Below are 16229 nucleotides of genomic sequence, written 5' to 3' on the forward strand. Positions count from 1 at the left end.
ATGATAATAATAAAATTTTATATTTATTTACACTTATTTTGATGCTTGAAAAACCCTTATTGACTTTGAAAAAGTATGAATTTTTATAATATAATATAATATAATATAATATAATATAATATAATATAATATAATATAATATAATATAATATAATATAATATAATATAATATAATATAATATAATATAGTGTTTGCATGTTCTCCCCGTGCTGGCGTGGGTTTCCTCCGGGTGATCCGTTCCAAAGACAAGCAGTATAGGTGAATTGAATAAACTAAATTGGCTGTAATGTATGTGTGTAAATGAATGTGTATAGGTGTTTCCCAGTACAGGGTTGCAGCTGGAAGGGCATCCACTGTGTAAAACATATGCTAGATAAGTTGGCAGTTTATTCCACCATTCGTGACCCCTGATTAATAAAGGGATTAAGCCGAAAAGAAATGAATGAATGAGTAATAAAATATAACATAATAAAATATAACATAACATAACATTACATTACATTACATTACATTACATTACATTACATTACATCACATCACATCACATCACATCACATCACATCACATCACATCACATCACATCACATCACATCACATCACATCACATCACATCACATCACATCACATAACATAATATAATATAATATAATATAATATAATATAATATAATATAATATAATATAATATTGGACCACACTCTACAAACTGAAATGCTAAAACTGACATTGATCAAAAACCCATTGGCCACCGAAAAATAAATAAGTTCTAATCACATTCCCGCCGGGTTGGAGGGGGAATCATTCTAATTAAATCAGTCAGTTTCCTTCCTCTAAAATTGATGAATGTGTCGAGAGAGCGAAACCCAAATGCTTGCTCGCTGTCTTTTTTTTTTACATGGCTAATCTATAAAAGGAATTTCATGAGGACTCTGACAGGTTGAGACATGAGATAAACACTGTCATATTGGCCGTGTCAGGTGAGCTGCATATGCACGGCTAATCTGACAGGGTGGAAGTAAAATGAATTTTCTAACTTGACATCAAGAGCAATCTCATTCAAAGATGACAGCTCATCCAGCCCTTCTGCCTTTACTGCCAACAATTTATAGACATGACTCACTTCCCTATCAGCTTATTTAAATGTCAGCTGATTGCCTGACTGCTGCTTCTCATGTCATACGTACTGCATTTAGGATGGAAACTTCTGAACTATTTGTTTAAATGGACAACAATATTCAGATATTAACATGATTAAGACAATACTATGTAATACTTTAGAATACTGTTCCATCATTTATTAATCACTATATGTAATGCATAACACAATATTAATAATCTGTTAACTACTTAAAACATCTTGTTAATTTACTGTTAACTCAGTGCTAGTCATTTTTCATGCATTATTTATTGTTTAGTTTTGCAAGAATTCTTAATCTCTCATTAGTTCTCTGGTTAGAATAAACAAATGATTAATCAGTTAATAGTATTATTGTGTGCTAAAACTTAATAATTGATTAATCCCAGTTTCTTGCTAGTTAACATTTGTCCCTGTGAAATTACTAATTAAAGACACAACTACGGCGGCTGAGAGAGCTCAAACCAGTTTGCATTCGGAACAATATGAGAATGTAATAACCTAATTAACCTAGTTAAGCCTTTAAAAGTCACTTTAAGCTGTATAGAAGTGTCTTGAAAAAATATCGTCAAATATTATTTACTTATAAGATAAAGTAAATCAGTTATTATGTTTAGAAACCTGTTGAAAAAATCTTCATTCTATCTATCTATATATGGATAGATAGATAGATAGATAGATAGATAGATAGATAGATAGATAGATAGATAGATGTGTGTGTGTGTGTGTGTGTGTGTGTGTGTGTGTGTGTGTGTGTGTGTGTGTTTATGTTTCTTTGTACGAGTTCAGTCATGTGAAAATGTATGATTTTAAAAAGGAGGCGTGGCACCCAATCCCTCCCCTAAACCCAACCGTCATTGGGGGATGAGCAAATCATACTAAATTGTACGTACGAGATTGTATGAATTCATATGAATTAGCCACTATATCAATAAGTTACAAACTGGCGTGAGATCATGTTGGTTTTGCACATTTTTTGTTTTAAGTTTAATTTTAGTATTAATCTAATTTTGATGATAGTGTTTAGCAGTTGTGTGAATGACACTGAGATGTTAGCACTTCAAAACATTGGTATATGACTATTTTATGTTTTTTTTAAAATATGGTCATTTACCGTCAAATTTAGAAATTTAATTTATGGTCCTACTTTTTTAAAATGGTTAATTTCTGGCAACCACAACTGCCTCTATTTTACAGTAACTTTTACGTCTGTAATTAAATATTAAAATAGATTAAAATGTTTTGTATGAGATGGCACGGTAGCTCAGTGGTTAGCACTGTGGCCTCACAGCAAGAAGGTCGCTGGTTCAAGTCCTGGCTTTGTCAGTTGGTATTTCTGTGTGGAGTTTTTATTTTCTCTTCGTGTTTGCATGGGTTCCCTTCGGGTGTTTTGGTTTCCCCCACAGTCCAAAGACATGTGGTACAGGTGAATTGGATAAACTAAAGTAGCCACGTTTCCCAGTACTGCGGCTGAAAGAGCATCTGCTGCGCAAAACATATGCCAGTATAGTTGGTGGTTTAGTCCACTGTGGTGACTCTTTATGAATAATGGCACTAAGTCAAAACAAAATGAATGAATGAATGTTTTGTATCACTGTTAGGTCAACTTAGCTAATGAACTAACAAGTGCTGCTTTACTGGAAATTGTCAAGATTCAAAATCACTTGCTCATTCTGATCTTTTTAATAAGATCGACAAGTGAATCCATCATTCATATTTCATAAATTTGAATTTTAATAAATCTTTCTTCATTACTGATCACCATTCATTTTTTTGAGATTTCTGATTTTAACAGTACAGATTGTCCTCCCTCCCCATAGTATCCCCATGCATTTGTCCTGTTTATTTACATAATTTTTCGCAAAAAAAAGCAAAAAATTTAATAAAAATCAGTACAGTGTAAAAAAGACTTTTAAAAGGCTGTAAAAATACTTTTAATGTTAATTGTCATCACATTTACCTAATTCACTCTAGGAAAAAAATGTTTAGCGCATGTGAAATTAAAATTTAAATGTCTAAAAAGATCAAATACTGAATCGAACTTTCAAAACAAGTTCCCAAATGATAAATCAAAAGCTACAACGCTCAAATAATAAATCAAAATGCATTCTCAAATGAGAAATCAAATGTATTTGATATTTAATTTTCATGATCAACTCAGTAAAATCCTGTAATAATTAAATGACAAGTCAAATGCTCAAACTATCATTTAAATGAAGGAATCAGTTTCTGGTTCATCCTGATTACACATACACACAGCTGGAAGCTTATGATGGACCGATTAGGACTATAAAGACACCTCATTCACACAGACTCTTTGCTGAGTCCTGTTTTTCCATGTGAAGAATTACAAAGTGGTGTTCTTTGTTTGTCCTGTCATGTTTTGATCTCTGCCTTGCTATCAGTGTTGTTGTTTTGCCTCCTGTCCTGTTTCTAGTTCAGTGTTTAATACATGTTTTGTTAACATTTGTCTTTGTTTTTTTCTTTTTCTGATAATGTATTATTTCTTAATACCAATTTCCAAAAGAGTTTTTGTTCACTCAACAGACATTTTAAGTCAGTGCAACTGTTTTTAAAAGTTTAGTACATAAGAAAAAAATTAAAGGAAATAAGGATTATATATTTTTTTTACTCAACTTCAGTCATTTCAGTTCTGCAGACAAAAAAGGTTTTCACCAAAGTGTCATGCTATTAATTTAGAGGCCGTAGAATTATGCATCAAATATGTTTCATATGATCAATTAATGCATTAAGTGATGTTTACAAGGTGCCGTTCTCACACTGAGCACTCTTAAACAGGTTAACAATTATTACATTCCATAAAAAAAGAACACACAAGAGATTTGTCAGCAAATTAACGTTTGATAGAACAAAATAAACTATTCATAATATATTCTTGCTTTCCGTTAACAACACTACTTCCAATTTTAATACATTCTAATTAATGTAAATCTTATTCACTCAATTACAGGTAAAAAAAAAAGACAGGGAAAATCCCCAAATACTCATTCATTTGGAGTTCGGCCCAGTCAAGAGACCATATTTGTTTAGGACAAAGTAATTGAAGAGCATCATCCAGCAGGGTTTGCCAATTAGCTAATGGGATCAGCTATCATAACTTTAAATTCAGCCCACAGCACATATCCGAGGTGATTGATTTCACCTAGAGACATTTGCTATGTCATTAACATGTCCTGGGAGAGGACTTCATTACGGGATAAAGAGGTACAGTCGACGGTCCGGCGTTTTTTAATTTAGCACCGAGGCTTACTGTTATATTCAGCTTCTCATAACTCAGCGTGTGTAATCCGCTGCTGGGAAAGCCAATTATTCATTAGCACACAGTGATAGAGTGCGTGTTATCCAGTCGAACTTTTCCACATCGTTTGGAGGTGATTGCTATTCAATAGACACGTCAGATGCGAACGGCGAATATCTCATGAACGCCATGTCAAAATGAATCCCTCGCCTCTCAAATCAATCTGACGCTATTATTCTAACATACTTTATGTGTGTTTATTATGTGCAGCTGTTCGCTCTAATCTTGGTGCAAGTGGTGAGCAGGTAGTCATAGAAACATATAATTTATGGCGAAGATGTCACTGGTCTGAAATTAGCACAGATAATGAAGTCTGGGTGAAAGTTTTTCAGCAAGAAATGTTTGAAGATATAACGAGGTTTCCATGGTAAACGGCATCGGATACGTTCAGCCAGCAAAATGAAAAGAAAGGCTCAAATAATGGACTCAATTCATCTAAAGGAAAATGGTTTAGGAAAGCTTTATGCAAACTCACAAATAGAAATTTATAAAGCACCTACCACTTGATAGTACCACAATTTCCTTTTACATGACTGCTCTACAAGACATTAGTACTGCTATTCAGTTTCTATTAAAGTGATAAAAACTAAGACTTTTATTATGTAACAAAAAATTTCTGGAAATGCTTAACAATAAAGTTCATTCATTCATTCATTCCCCTTCAGCTTAGTCTCTGATTTATCAGAGATCGCCACAGTGGAATGAACCGCCAACTATTTCAGCCTAAGTTTTATAGTGGATGCCCTTTTAGCTGCAAGCCCAGTATTGGGAAACACCCATACACTCTCACATTCACACACACACACATACACTACAGCCAAAATTCATTCATTTATTTCCTTTTCGGCTTAGTCCCTTTATTAATCAGGGGTCGCCACAGCAGAATGAATCGCCAACTTATCTAGCATATGTTAGGCAGCAGATGCCCTTACAGCTGCAACCCATCACTGGGAAACACCCATTCACAGTCATTCACACACACTACGGACAAGTTAGTTTACCCAATTCACCATTGCACATGTCTTTGACTGTGAGAGAAACCAGTCTGATCTTACTGGGGATATGTAAGTATTTTACGCTTTGTCAGTTTAGTGGCTAATTCGTACAAATACGAGTTCAGTGGTACGAAAATGTCCGATTTTAAAAAGGAGGCGAGGCACCCAACCTCCCCCCACACCCTAACCGTCATTGGGTGATGAGAAAATCGTACTAGATTGTACGAATTCATACAAATAAGCCACTAAATCAAAAAGTTACGAATTGCTGTTAGATTGCGTTGGGGAAACCATAAGACTTGAAGGAATCTCACGCGAATATGGGAGGACATGCAAACTCCATATAGAAATGCCAACTGGCCCAGGTGGGACTTGAACCAGCAACTTTCTTGTTGTGAGGTGACAGTGCTTACCACTAAGCCACCGTGCCGCCTACATTAAAGTTCGATTAGTTATAGCAATAAATTACTAACATGAACAAACAATGGCCAATACATTTATTACAGTATTTCATCATCCTTGTTAATGTTACTTGAGGAAAACAGCTCTTAAGTAACTAATGTTAGGTCATTGTGTATTAACTAATCAGAAAGATCGACTTTGAATATTAATAATACTTTAGTAAATGCTGATTTATGATTTTAACCATGAATAATAAATGTTGTACAAGTATTTCTCATTCTTAGTATGTATTAGTAAACTAACATTAAATAATTGAATTGTATTGTAATGTATGATCCGATTTCTAAATCAAATAAGTGATGTTTGTGTGTGTTCATCAATTATTAAATAAAGTGTCAAGTTTCCACAAAATATTAATCACCAAATCAGTGTTGAATGATTAAATCTAATTAAAATGAATTAAAAACCTGAATTGAAGCATTTATGAGTTATTTTATAATACTATATTTTAAAACATATATTAAAATAGAATTTAAATAATCTTTTACAATGTTAATGATCAAATAAATGCAGCCTTCAAGAGCACAGCAGTCAATAATCCTAAAAAGGTCCAATATTATACTGTTTTGAAAGTCAGACAATGAATGTGACAGATTGTGTCTCTGAAGTTTGAGGCAAAATCACCTAATGAATCACTTTTTTCTATACTAGAACTTAACAATAAAGACGGGCCAATGACCCATGCCCAGTATGAAAGACACTTGGGAAAGATGATGGATTGATCACTGACCCGATTTGACAAATACATACAAAATTCATGGCAATATATCCATCTTGGCGAGAACCATTGAAAACGGTATTAGATTTATGTATTAAATGAACAGAAACAGCTGACAAAGGGATTGGATGTGCATTGGATTCCGCATTCATGTTTTCCAGGTGTACTTTTCTCATTGCTCTTGACTGAATAACCTCTGTAGATTTAACAAGGATGCAGCGTTATAATTGATGCATTATTATTTTAATAAAATTATTATATATAATTATGTATTATTATAATAAAATTTTATTTGGGTTGATTCATATTTGTACCTGAATTTCTAGTTTTTTGTTTTAATTAAGAATGATTTAATTTAGATATATTGGTAACACTTTACAATAAGGTTATTAATTTTATTAAAATGCTTTGTTAATGATACATCATGTTAGTAAAGAGTTAATGAAAGTTAGTAAAACGTTATGTAATGTTAGAATAGTGTACACTACAATAGACCCTTCACATTTCCAGGTTTCTCAGTAGCAGAACTCATCATAGTTAACTATTTACCAATTGGGTAAACTTAGAGCGCAGTGAATCGGAGAGTACAAGAAAAAAAAAAATGTTTACAATCCTTTTTGCTGAAATAATAAAAGAAATACTCCACGATGGTGTTATCAAGACTTTCAGAAAAAGAAAAAATGGTGTGAGACAGCAACCAGACAAGAGAATAACATCCAATTTACTGTCCTGTCCATAGATGCTGCATTAGAAACACCTAGTATAAGTGGTAGTTTGTGTTCTGTAAACAATAATAAATGTTTTTTCATAAATGTTTTTTTTTTTTAATTTCTAAATTTTAAAAACTTTCAAGGACTTAAAATTATGATGACCGATAAACGCAACACATTGTGAAAAAGGTTCATAATGTTCCTAATTTCATCAGCAAATGTTTTGTTAATGATAAATCATGTTGTAAAGAGTTAGCAAACATTAGTTAACTAACAAAGCTGAGATGCACTCCAATAGAAGGTCCATTTAGAATTCCTTTGTCCCTGACGTTGATCAGGAACTATGAACTTATCATGAGCTCTACCAATTAGTATACATTATTATATGAATAGTTCACATGAACAAAGATTTTTTTGCTGACATTAACTAACACATTAACTAACATTGTAAGATTTCATGAACAAGGATTGAGTATTGCTAAATAGATGTGTTGTTCATTAGAGGTCAAGTTATCTAATCCATTAACAAATACATTAGTGAATGAGTAAGTAAACATTAACTAATTGAGCTGTTCATGTAAAGAGATGCATTGGAATGAATTAACATTAACAAAGATTAAGTAACGCCGAACTGTACAATCATGGTTACTAATGCATTATCTACCACCATAAATAAATGTTAGTTTGCATTAACAAAGGTTAGGTAATGGTTAATAGATGTGTTAATTATTGTTAATTCATGTTAACTAATGCATTAATTAACATTAACTAATGCAAACTTATTGTAAAGTGTTACTGATATATTTTTATTGTTCTGCTCACAGTTTATTTGTCGTTGTTGTTTTATTCTTTTTACTTGCTTTTAATAAATGATTATATAGTTTAGAATGTTGGTCCCACTTTAAGTGGTCTTAACTATTAGGTACTTACATAAAAAATAAATACAATGTACTTACCATGTCCATAATGTATTTCACAACACTAGTTAAAGTCAGCTTTATTGTCAACTCAGCCACATGACATACAGAGAATCGAAATTACGTTACTCTCAGACCCTAGGTGCCTAACATATAATATTAATATAAAAAGTTTTTTAAGCAAAAGAAACTTTACAATATATACAGTTGTACATAAATGTGGTTTAATAATATACATAACATGTAGTCTAGTGGTGCTCTTGAGGTGGGATAGGGCAAGGTCAGGGACAGGTTTGGGGGAATGAGTAGTGTAAATGATGGTCAATAAGTGAAATGACAAATTACCTAAATTAATTACATATTTAATCACATGCAGGTATTTAATCGATCATAAGCACAATGTAAAAGCATACATTTACACAAAAAATACATTGTTACAAATGATTAATTTAAGTGTAAGTACAGGCTCCTTAACCTCCTAAGGCTTAATGGCCTGCAACTGTTTTTTAGCATATGAAATGTCCCAACAGTATTTGAAATTTTCCTAAATGGGAAAAACAAGTTGTTTTTTACTCTTTGAAAGTCAAAAAAAAAAAAAGTAAAAAAAAATGTATATGTTATATATGCACTAAAAAACAGTGTCAAAAAAGTGTTTTATGAAAATTCGGATCACGAGTCCACATATAAAGGTATGGACATAATTTTTCTCTTAAAGTACATCATATCAAAAGATGAAATCATATCAAAAGATGATGTTTTATTCTAATTAGGTTCCACTAAGCCCAAATAGCAAAGAGAAATAAAAAAAATGGATGTAAAAAACACCTTGGGCCTTAAGAGGTTAAAATACATATTTATCTATCTGCAAGGCCTAACTAGTCTCTGCTAACCAGCAAAACCTTGACCTCTCGGCTGGACACAGATGGTGATGGAGGAAGAGGATTTTGTTTCTCAGAGTGCATTTTAATGGACAAAAATTAGTATGCGTCCCTGTGTGCGAGATGAGTCATCTGTATTTTGGTCAGTTTCCCAGAAGAGAGAGTCGATTTTAAATGTGTACATATTATTAAAAATTGGTTTTTAGCATATAGACGGACTCAAGGCTACTGTACCAGACAAAGACTTCCAGCTTTTTTGATTTGATGTGGTCTAGAAGAGACTCTCAGATACTCACAGTAGAGAAGAGAACCATGAGGCGTTCTGCTCTTCATTGTCAAATACAGGATCCTCTTGTCCTCCGAGGAGCGACTTGGGAAGTAAGTGTCAGACTGAAACAGGGACGTCAGGGACGGCAGCTCCAAAAAAGAGTTACCATCAAATCGAGGGGAAAAGACTGTGATATCTGAAAAAAGGCATAAAAATAGCAATGAATCTAGTGGTAAAAAGTGAATTTGACAATTGAAGTGAACAACCATTCCAATCCTTCACCATTTTGCCTTTGATAGTGAGATGAATAATAGTAGGGTTTTAAATGCCTGTGAGGTGAAAATCAATTTTTAGATGTACAGATCTTTTTTTTTTTTTTTGTACAGTGCAAATCACATTTTCTCATAACAATTTAATTATAATTAATAATGGTCATACATGAAAGACGGGATGATTTTATACTGTAGAATATGAAAAATATATTTATATTAAACACATATTCAGGACTTGAATTTAGTTTATTCAAAATGATGTGTATATAAAATAATAAAATAAACAAATAAAATAAATAAATATTTCTTTGTCTGTTTCTCTCTCTCTCTCTCTCTCTCTCTCTCTCTCTCTCTCTCTTTATCCGCTTCATTTCTTGAATTAAATTTAGGCCCAAAACTGACACAAAATTGTAATAATATAATGTAATGTAATGTAATGTAATATAATATAATATAATATAATATAATATAATATAATATAATATAATATAATATAATATAATATAATATAATATAATATAATATAATATGTTCAGTCATTCATTTTCTTTTCGGCTTAGTCCCTTTATTAATCTGGGGTCTGCCAACATATCCTCCACATGTTTTACGCAGTGAATGCCCTTCCAGCTGCAACCCATCTCTGGGAAACATCCATACACACTCATACCCATCTACCCAATTCACCTGTACTGCATGTCTTTGGACTGTGGGGGAAACCGGAGCACCCGGAGGAAACCCATGCAAATGCAGGGGGAACATGCAAACTCCACACAGAAATGCCAACTGACCCAGACAAGGCTCGAACCAGCGACCTTCTTGCTGTGAGGCGACAGCAATATGATATATTATAATATAATATAATATAATATAATATAATATAATATAATATAATATAATGTAATGTAATGTAATGTAATGTAATGTAACATAATATAATATAATATAATATAATATAATATAATATAATATAATATAATATAATATAATATAATGTAATGTAATGTAATGTAATGTAATATAATATAATATTATATAATATAATATAAACAAATGCTTTGTTAATGATACATCATGTTAGTAAGGATTTAATGAATGTTAGTAAAACAAAAGGTCAGAATAGTGTACACTACAATGTTTCCTAATTCCGTTAACAAACACTTTGTTAATGATAAATAATGTTAGTAAACAGTTCACAGACAGAGGGTCCATTTAAAATTCCTTTGTTGCTGACATTGATCAGGAACTATGAATTTATCATAAGCCAATTAGTATGCATTAGTATATGAGCAATTCTGAACCCAATTTTTTGTTCACGTTAACTAACGCATTAACTAACATTGTACGATTTCATAACCAAGAATTCAGTATTTATTTTGATTCAATTCAATTCAAGTTTATTTCTATAGCGCTTTTACAATGTAGATTGTGTCAAAGCAGATTAACAGAAGTTCTAGTAAATTTAAACTGTCAGTCCAGTATTGCTGAATAAATGTGTTGTTGATTATTAGGTCAAGTTATCTAATCCATTAACAAATCCATTAGTGTATGAGTAAGCATGAACTAATAAAGCTGTTTATGCAAAGAGATGTATATAATATAATGGATTATAACATAATATAATATAATATAATATAATATAATATAATATAATATAATATAATATAATATAATATAATATAATATAATATAATATAAAAACCTATGGATAAAATTTAATAAAAAATAAATAAATAAATCTGGTCCTATAATTAAATATAAAAAATTAAATCAGCAGTTGGTTTTGTGCAAATTTTACAAAAAAATATATATATATATTTTTACCTTTTTTTAATCTAACCAAAATAAAACAGCAACATTTTTTTAAAGGAAATACTGTGAAAAATTTTGTTATTTTAATCATTGTTTGGTAAATATTGGAAAAAGAAATAATAATATTTTTGATTATAACTGTATATATAAACTTTGAACAAATTTCCAGTAATATTTAAACCTTTAAACCAATCTACACAACATAGTTTATAGGTCATGATGACATGAACGTTTTGCGGTCTGCTAGCATAATCTGCAGTGTGAAAGCAGTGACGTCTCACTGCTGTACGTCTCTCTCACACACACACACACACACACACACACACACACACACACACACACACACACACACACACACACACACACACACACACACACACACACACACACACACACACACACACACACACACACACACACACACACACACACACACACACACACACACACACACACACACACACACACACACACAGAGGCTGCTGTCAGGCTGCGTTGTGAAGCAGTGTTTATCTCTCAGAAAATGACAGATGACACTGACTTCAGGAGAACAGGACCACGCTGGTCAGGACCTCACTGCTGCGCTAATGATCTGTTAGCTTTTACACACAAGCCAATGTATGTGGCGTGACACTGTCAGAAGAACGCTGACAGGACTTTAGGAAGGCCCGTTCAGTGCTGTTACATACATGTGGATACATGCTATATGTTACCACTGATACAGCAGGAGGCTGGAAATTCAGGGCTCTGGAGAAAACCTAAAACACATCTGCTGTAGCTAAGCAACTCAAGAGCGATTTCTGTTGTTACTTGTTGAAATCGATGCCTGTCATTTTGGAGAATAGCTGTACAAGAATGTATAGAACTGAACAGAGGCATATAAGCTCAAAACTATAAAATGAAGACACTTTTATAATCTGAAACTTGTGATTTGAAAAGATTAAAGAACAAAGTGCCAAATTTTTGAGTTAAATGTTAAAACAAGTTTATATTATGAAGGTTTGACAACATTTCGTCCAAATTTTAAGTATTGTACTGCCTTACCCGGAATAAAAAAAATTCATATAAATACATTTAGATAATTTACTTTAATTATTATTACTCTTGGAATGTCAATGGACATTCAGCCAGCACAACAAAAAATTCCGAAGACAAGCACCTTTAATTGACAACTTCTGGGCTTTAACACATATCTGGCTCCATCCTAAACCAGTCTAAATGCACATTTTATTATTCCATACATGCACAACGTTAATTACTTCTATTTTTATTCACAAAAAGCTCCAGTAATGCATTAAACTTTGTATGAAATTTAATAAATTGAGAAAGCATATATTTTTAAAAAACATGCTCCAATAATCCTGGATTTATTTATAACAACAACAACCAAGACAACATTTTTTATAGACAAAAATATTTAAACCATTTTCACAGCATTTGCTGCAACAAATTTCACAATTTCAAAGAAACAGCAAGTATCACACTGAATTAAACATTCATTTTTAAAGTATAAAGACTGAAATTGTATTTTCTGGTAAAAACACATTTCAATAACAACCTCAAAGCCTCACTTTTACCAGCATATGTGAAGAGCATTGTAAATCAGTTAGTATCTGTCACCGCTGATAGTGGAGATTCAACCGTTTGCTGCATCAAGCCTAAGAAAAAGGCACCGTCACCTCTTTCAGGCAGCGGTTTGCTTTTCTCTCCCTCCATCTATCCATCAAGACTGTATCTGTGCTTATCTCACGGTTCATCAGCCTCGTAAAACTCCCCCTTAAACAGCAGCCCTCAGAGTCTGCACTATTTTCTGCTGAGTTTGAGGAATCGGGAAGCGTTTGAAAGGCTGCAGTTCAATCTGCGTGGAGCTCTGGGAATCACTCGATTTGCTCGACCGCTTTCTGAGCCTCAAACTCGCTTTTGTTGGCCCCAAAAAAGAAATGTACTCAAAAAAAAAAAAATGATACTCAAGGAAAGTACAGATTCTGAGCGAACATTTCATTCAAGTATCTGGCTAAAAATATACTTAAAAGTTAAAAAAAGTACAGTTTTACATTTACTTTAGTATTAACATGTAAAAGCAGCCTAGAAAAGCTAAAAATGAGTGGGGATTTTTGATTCATCATGTTGAATGATCCTCTAATGCAAAGTTAAATTGATAACACTTTAATTGAAGGGGTATTACATGTGAAACCTTTATAATCATGGAATGTGGTGAATGAAATTTTATGTATGCTTGTTTCATCCATATGACTGTTGTTTCGGTTTTGCTCGTCTTGTTTTGGTTTTTAAAATACATGGGTTGGCTGTGTTGGACGTCAATCATTTGGGACACGGATTGGCGTTTGATGATGACACATTTGAGAGGAGCTCCAATCGTTCCATTGCAAGATGGTGGGATACTAACACAGCATCAGTTTTGGGATTGCCTTCAGTTTATGTAAACTTTGATATTTGTTTTATGAGTGTGTTTCTTTCCCTTTTGCTTTGTTCTGCCACTGTTTGTTTAACTTTTGTTGGTATGATTTGCTTGCCATGTAATGTTGACACATTTTGTTTCAAACTCCTTTGAGAACTGGCATGTGAACATTGTATCTGTGTGTGTATTTTTTTGGATGAAGGAGAGGGAAGCTCTGTCGCGTGATATACATGGTGCACAGGCAGAATACTTTTAGTTAACAAACTACGAATGTGTGTTACACCTGTAAGTTTTGCTTTGGAAAGAGAGAGTAAGTAAGATACGATGTCGCAGATGTTGAAGGTTTACTTTTTGTTTTATTTTGTGGTTATAGGGGAAGAGGTAAATGGCTTAGGTATATAAGTTTTGTTTTATTCTTTTCTTTAGTTTGGCATGGTCCCATTCCCTTTGTCCTCCTAATGTCTGTTGAACTTGGTTGGTTTATTTTTGTGAAATTGTTGTTATTTCTTATTATTACTTTTGTGTGAAACTTTATTTTTCTTAAAGCATTTAAACATCCCCAGCTTGTTTATACTAAACAAATTCACTTAAATAGTACTTTCATGTATTGTTGTTCCTCATCTATTATAAATAGCAACAATAATTACAACTAGTTATTTGTTTCCTTTTTGTACCCCCTTTGACCATTGAAAAGTAACAGGAGTGACATAGCAATGCTTATAAAAAGTGTAATTCGCTCAGTTATGACATTTTAAATGCAAAGATGACATTGTTTGTTATCACAACTTGACTTTAATATATTACAACTTGTTATTTCTTTATCAACTTGACACTACTAAGACAACTAAACTTGTAATAAAACTGTCATGAACATGATTGTCCATTAGGCCATTATAAATATATCATGAGTTTTGAATTTGAGTGTAATTAATTTTTTTTTTTTTACCTACATTGGTACAAGCTGCATTGCCGTAAAAATGTCATTAAATGGCAATGACACTCTTAAAAATAATTCTACAGAGTAATGACACTCTTAATGAGACATTTTAATGACAAATACAGTTTGTTCCACTGGAAAGTTATGAGAAAAAAAATTCTTGACACATTTATAATGGCTTCATGACAGTCATATTTATGACAGATTAGGACCAGTTGCGATGTATTTGTTTTTGTCAAGTAGTCTTTACAAACACTGCCATATTTGCGTTAAAAAAGTCATACCTGAGCAAATAACACTTAATAACATGCATAAAATCTTATTCACATGTGTCATGTCAGAATTACAAAGGTTTTATGACGGTGTTACGAACACCCCCTTCAAGTAAAGTGTTACTATAAAATCAATTAAATAAAGTAATTTGTCAGACAGATGTACAGTAAATAGTTTGCTTAAAGAGGGTTAAAATAAATAGCAAAGGTCAACAATATATAATTATAATACTATTTATTTTAAGGTAAGATCACCAAGCAATTTTCTACAAATATTTTAACACAAAATACTACTTTGATTACTTTGTTTGAGATTTGTAACAGTTCAGAAAAACAAATGATTGTATATTTAGCAAAAACGGTTGTTTGATGGTCCGTTTGTTGAATTAAGTGCCACATGCCAACTTATTCTCATTAGATTAAGAGTAAACTGTTGGGTTGGGGTTAGGGTTAGTCTAAGTTGACATGTTCTTGCAAAGTTTCTTATAGTCAGTTAAATGTCTATTGAAGGAGCAGTACCGACAGATTAAGCAGACAGTATACTAATACTCAAATGGACCATCAAAATAAAGTACTACCTTACAAAATTATTAACTGTAAATCAGATTATCATTACTGGGTTTTAAATGCTCTCAATCTCCTGCATTCTGCCAATATACTAAAAAGGCAGCTAATGGATATTCATAAAATGAAGAGACCACTTGAAAAGTGTTTCTCTGGATTTACTGGGTATGAGTTTGATTAAATGTTAATTTTTGTTTTATTCTGTAAAGGTATGATTATATTACTAAGATGTTATAATATTACAAAAAAAGGCAGTTGGTTAATTTTTTTTTTCTTGTGATTTAAAATCCAGGTTTTTTAAAATAAACCAAATACAGATTTTTTTAGGCATATCACCACTAATCTGGATAAATTTGAAAACAGCGCAATAAGATGATTATCCACACTGAAACAACCGAAAAAGCTTTCTTCCCCATACTGTGCATATTAAGATGTAAGACACTTTGAGCTGCATCACCTATTTGAAACCTAATATGTCAAAGAAAAGTTTTTTAATGTTTGATAGGGGGGTGGATTTGCTGCTGCAAAAACACAGGAGTATGAAATTGAAAAAA

At 32.3% G+C, this 16229-nt stretch overlaps 1 protein-coding gene across 7 annotated transcripts in view; it reads right to left on the reverse strand.

The window, feature by feature from the left end:
* eys (eyes shut homolog) overlaps positions 1-16229 on the reverse strand; it is a 522196-nt gene that overhangs the window by 89312 nt on the left and 416655 nt on the right. For all 7 annotated transcript variants that reach the window (XM_073920212.1, XM_073920209.1, XM_073920210.1 and 4 more), the window contains one exon: positions 9431-9598. In XM_073920212.1, the coding sequence (XP_073776313.1) occupies positions 9431-9598 (168 nt within the window). The remainder of the gene's footprint in view (positions 1-9430; positions 9599-16229) is intronic.

Source organism: Danio rerio, chromosome 13, assembly GCF_049306965.1.
Source record: "Danio rerio strain Tuebingen ecotype United States chromosome 13, GRCz12tu, whole genome shotgun sequence".
NCBI lineage: Eukaryota > Metazoa > Chordata > Actinopteri > Cypriniformes > Danionidae > Danio > Danio rerio.